The sequence below is a fragment of the Myotis davidii genome, unplaced genomic scaffold (genome assembly GCF_000327345.1).
Source record: "Myotis davidii unplaced genomic scaffold, ASM32734v1 scaffold77, whole genome shotgun sequence".
NCBI classification, from domain to species: domain Eukaryota; kingdom Metazoa; phylum Chordata; class Mammalia; order Chiroptera; family Vespertilionidae; genus Myotis; species Myotis davidii.
In genome coordinates this window covers 6151667-6156463 of record NW_006289713.1, presented here as the reverse complement: position 1 = coordinate 6156463, position 4797 = coordinate 6151667, and the positions used below count along the sequence as shown (strand labels likewise).

Here is a 4797-nt window from a genome sequence, read left to right as displayed (position 1 = left end):
AGCTGGGGGACCTGAGACGGGTCCCAGCGGCGCCAGAGGAGGGAGGGGCCTGTGGTTTGTTCACTCAGCTTCCCAGGCCGTGGTTCTCCATGGGGTCGGGGGCCTTCTGCCTTGCTTGTGGGAAGCGACCTCCAGCGAAGTGGATGTACCTGTGGCAGTGTCACCTGCTGGAGGAAGGGACATTCCGTTTACTTAGGAGAGGTCCCCCCCAGCATGCAGTTCTGGAGCGAAGGCTCACGGCCCCTCCCAGTGCTACAGCGGGGCCAGGCCCGGGGTGGCTGGGAGACACGCTTCTGGGCTGCACCATTGACCCAGACTGAAGGAGGTTTCGATCCGTGTCTGGTCCAGCTCACGTGCAGTGGCCTGGACGGCGAGGCGATTGCAGGTGCTCTGGCCGGCTTGCCATGGACGCCGAGTCCAGGGTGGGGGTCGCATCACCTCCCCGTGCACTTGTGTTCCAGATCCCCGAGGACAAGGCCAGCACCCCGCGCACCACGACCATGACCTTCACCTGCTTCGTGTTCTTTGACCTCTTCAATGCCCTGACTTGTCGCTCTCAGGTGAGACCTGCTGCCTCTCGGTTTCCTCCCTGGGGAACTGAATCGTGTCCTCTGCGAGACGGTCCCTGCCCGGTTCCCTCGGGGCTCTGGGGCTCGGGCATCCCTGTCTGAGACGGGCGCGTGCCTTCCCCGCAGACCAAGCTGATACTCGAGATCGGCTTCCTCCGGAACCACATGTTCCTGTACTCGGTGCTCGGGTCCGTCCTAGGGCAGCTGGCCGTGATCTACGTGCCCCCCCTGCAGAAGGTCTTCCAGACGGAGAACCTGGGGGTGCTCGGTGAGTAGGAGGGGACCTGAGGATGGGATCACCAGAGACCATGGCCACCACATATGCGTAACTGGGGAGTGGGGTCCCCAAAGGACCAGACAGGTACCTGCCCTGGGTAGGAGGGCCACTGCTGGGGATAGGGACAACCCAGGGAACTGCAGCTAGCCAGTGCCTCTGGCAGGACCACCCAGGGCAGAAGGGGACTGGCATCCCGTCCCCTCCCTGTGCAAGGAGGCTCGGAGCAGATGGCAGGCGCAGTGACAGTCTGGGCTCAGCTGTGTGCCCCAGCGGAGGGGTGACCTGGACACCCACTTACCTGAAGACAGGGAGTGGCCACCAGTAGGGACGCGACTTCATGACCCGCTCTCTGCAGCGGTGCACACATGCCCTGTGCGGAGCCCCAGGGCTCCCCCATCCTCGCTAGGCCTCCCCAGACCCTCATTCTCTCTTGGGAAGCTGCCGGGGTGGCCTGGCCTCCTCTGCCTGCAGCTGTGATGACTGAACAGAAGTGGGAGGAGGGCTGGGTCCGGAAGGGGAGGAAGTCCCGAGAGAGACCGTGACCACAGGGACTTGGAGGGAGCAGAGCAAATACCACCCCTTCCCACCTCCACCCTTTCTTCTCGCCCAAGATTTCCATTGGCCAACCCACCCCAGGGCAGGCAGGTGAGGTAGCCCCCAGGCAGAGCACGGGGTCTGAGGCAAGACTGGGGAAATCAGCTTTCTTCCCCAAATCTAAAAAGCAGTGTCCTCCTGGGTCTCCTGTGACCACCCTGTGGGCACAGACAAAAGACCCCGCCCTTCGTGGATGTTTCCATCCACTGGGAATGAAGCCAGCTCACCAGCTCTGAAGGCAACACCATGACTAGGCACCACTTGTCCCAAATGGTTGGCAACAGGGAGCAGGGATGGTTCTGAGCAATAATATACAGGGGGGTGGGGGTTCTTTAAGAATTAACCCACAGAACAAGCCAGGGTGGGCTGGGCCAGAGTGATGGTTAAGGGGCAGCCGGCCTGGGTGACCTGCCCACTGCCCCTCCCCTCTGCCCCTTGCCCTGAACCCCCTAGAAAGGCTACTGGCCCTTGTGGAGCTGCTCAGGGACATGGAAGGGTTTGTCCCTGGCTCCTGGCCGCCCCCTTGCCTGTCTCTCTAATTAGAACGAGGTGTAGGGAGCAGCTCCGCAGTAAGGGGTCCTGAGAGCTGCATGGGAGGCCCGCAGCCACCTCCGTGCTGGGCACTGCCCAACTCTGGGGGCAGAGCTGACCCTTTTGTCTCCTCACCTTTTCACAGACTTGTTGCTCTTAACCGCGTTGGCCTCATCCGTGTTCATCTTGTCAGAGCTCCTCAAAGTCTGTGAGAGAGTCTGCTCCGCGGCCAGGACAGCCCAGGCCCACCAGGGGGACGTGTAGTGGAGCCCGACCATGCAGAGGCCCCAGATAAGCTATATTTTTATATGACTGGGCCCCTCTCCCAGGCCCTCTTCAGAGAAGGGGCGTTTCTAGGACACGCAGCGGCGGTCGCTCACCGAGTTCTCCCGGGAGGCCAGCAGGAAGCTCGGCCCAGGCGCATCCACATGGGCCCCTCAGGCTCTGGGACAGACTGTGAGGAAGCTGCACAGAAACACCTCACTATTTATTAAATCACGATGATTTTTATAAACCACGTCTGCCTGTGTCCTTGTGTGAGACCTCAATGCGTGCAGCCCTGGCGTGAAAAATGCACGGGTGCCTGCAGGGTGGGGCAGGGGCTGGGGACGAGGTGGGGGGCGGGCTGGGACAGGACAGGATGGCCTTCCAGGGCCATCTCCTCCTCCAGCAGATGGGGCTTTGAGTGTTTGTTACGCGCTAGGCCAGGAGCCTGGTTATTACTTTGATGGACTGAATTAGTGTTTCCCCTCAAGGGGCCAGGCTGAAGCCCGCAGCCTGTGAGCATTACCACGTATGTGTGGGCAGCAGTCTCAGCCTGAGTGGCCGACATGAAGGCCCAGCTTTTAAAATGAACGGTAAGCAGCCCTTCCCTTCAGAACCAGGAGCTGGAACATTGCCCGCCTGGCTGACAGCGAGCCTTATCACCCGCTGCCCCAAAGACGTCCTTCCCGTTGAAAGGTGGCAGAGCAGAGCGGTCTCTGCCCCATGCCTCTGTCTGCAGCGGGCAAAACCACCACGGAGAACCAGAAATGAAACGAGGCCGCAGCTCTTACCCGCAGGTGCTAGCCAGGGTTTTCTAGAGAAACTGAACCAATAGGATGGAGAGGGAGAGGGATTTGTTTTAAGGCAACGGTCGCCAACCAGTGGTCCGCAGACCACTGTTGGTCTGTGAGGTCCAAAAGGTTGGCGACCGCTGTTTTAAGGACCTGGCTCACCTGATCGTCGGGGCTGGCAAGTGAGACATCTTTAGGGCAGGCTGGCAGGCGGGAGAGACTCAGGAAAGCGTTGATATCGCAGCTCAAGCCTGAGGCAGCATTCCTTCCTTCTTGGGGAATCTCAGTCTTTTCTTTTAAGCCTTCCACTGATGGGATGAGGCCCACCCACATTATGAAGGGAATCTGATTCATTCAAAGGCTACTGATTTAAAGTGAATCCCATCTAAACATCACACAGAAGTATCTAGACTGGTGTTTGACCAAACAGCTGGGCACCATGGCCTAGCTCAGGGGTCCTCAAACTTTTTAAACAGGGGGCCAGTTCACTGTCCCTCAGACCGTTGGAGGGCCAGACTATAGTTTAAAAAGAACTATGAACAAATTCCTATGCACACTGCACATATCTTATTTTGAAATAAAAAAACAAAATGGGAACAAATACAATATTTGTATTTGCATGTGGCCCGTGGGCCGTAGTTTGAGGACCCCTGGCCTAGCTCAAGGTGACACGTGAAAGTAACCATCACAGCAGCCACAGCAGCTGTCAGACAGACTGCCCAGGATGGTCAGAGTGAACCCCTGCAGACCCCAGAGTCTAGATCCCTCCAAAGTAATATTCACAGCCTGGGGATGTGGTCCTCTGCCCAGACCCCAAGAGACACCAGAAGTCAATGATGACAGAGACACGTGTACCATCCCTGCAAAAAAAAAAAAAAAAAGACTGAGGGGACTGGCTGCAGAAACCTTTGGGCAGAGGTGATATCTGCCCGGCAACGGCTAAGCAGTAAAGGCTGAATTCCTTCTCACATACAGCCTCCTATGGGGCTTGGCTAAGGCCAGGATACTTCCTGCTGCCCCTCTCCCTTTGCAGGATCCTTCAGCAGAGTGACCCAACAAATATGCCTCCCCTTTAAAAACAAAAAAAAAAAACCAAGTTGATTGATATTTGCAATAACAAAAATTACTCTTAAGCCTTATTAATACCATACAAAAATACCCAAGGTAGATTATAAATGGAAAAGAAACCAATAAAGCTTTTGGAAGACAGAGATGGGTAAAATTTTATATAGCAAACTTAGATATTCCTGTTCTTGGAGAGCAGGAATCATACATTTTTAGCCAAGTGTCAGTTCCGCCTCCAGCAATCTATATTTAATGCTATCTCGAAAACGTGCTCTCAGATTTTTTAGAAATGAAGTGCTCCCAAGGGTGGCGGAAAATAAGCAGGCAAGCATATGGAGGAAAATTCCCAAAAAAACCCCAACACTAACAGTAGTCATAGTGGAATAGCTCTTACATCTTTTTATCATAAAACTCCAGTAATTAAAATATGAGACAAAAATCTAAGTTCATTCATAAATTCAGTTAAGGAGAAAGTAGCATTTTAAGTCACCATTTAATAAAAAAGGCACTGGTGGGAATGCAGACTGGTGCAGCCACTGTGAAGAACATTATGGAGTTTCCTCAAAAAACTACAAATGGAACTCCCATTTGACCCTGTGATCCCACTTCTAGGAATATATCCCAAGAAACCAGAAACACCAATCAGAAAGGATATATGCACCCCTATGTTCATAGCAGCACAATTCACCATAGCTAAGATCTGGAA

At 54.8% G+C, this 4797-nt stretch overlaps 1 protein-coding gene across 1 annotated transcript in view; it reads left to right on the top strand.

The window, feature by feature from the left end:
• ATP2C2 (ATPase, Ca++ transporting, type 2C, member 2) overlaps positions 1-2485 on the top strand; it is a 49340-nt gene extending 46855 nt beyond the window's left edge. The window contains exons 26-28 of the mRNA XM_015562933.1: positions 462-560; positions 696-837; positions 2117-2485. Of these exons, the coding sequence (XP_015418419.1) occupies positions 462-560; positions 696-837; positions 2117-2235 (360 nt within the window). The 3' untranslated portion in view covers positions 2236-2485. The remainder of the gene's footprint in view (positions 1-461; positions 561-695; positions 838-2116) is intronic.
• Positions 2486-4797: the final 2312 nt, after the last annotated feature.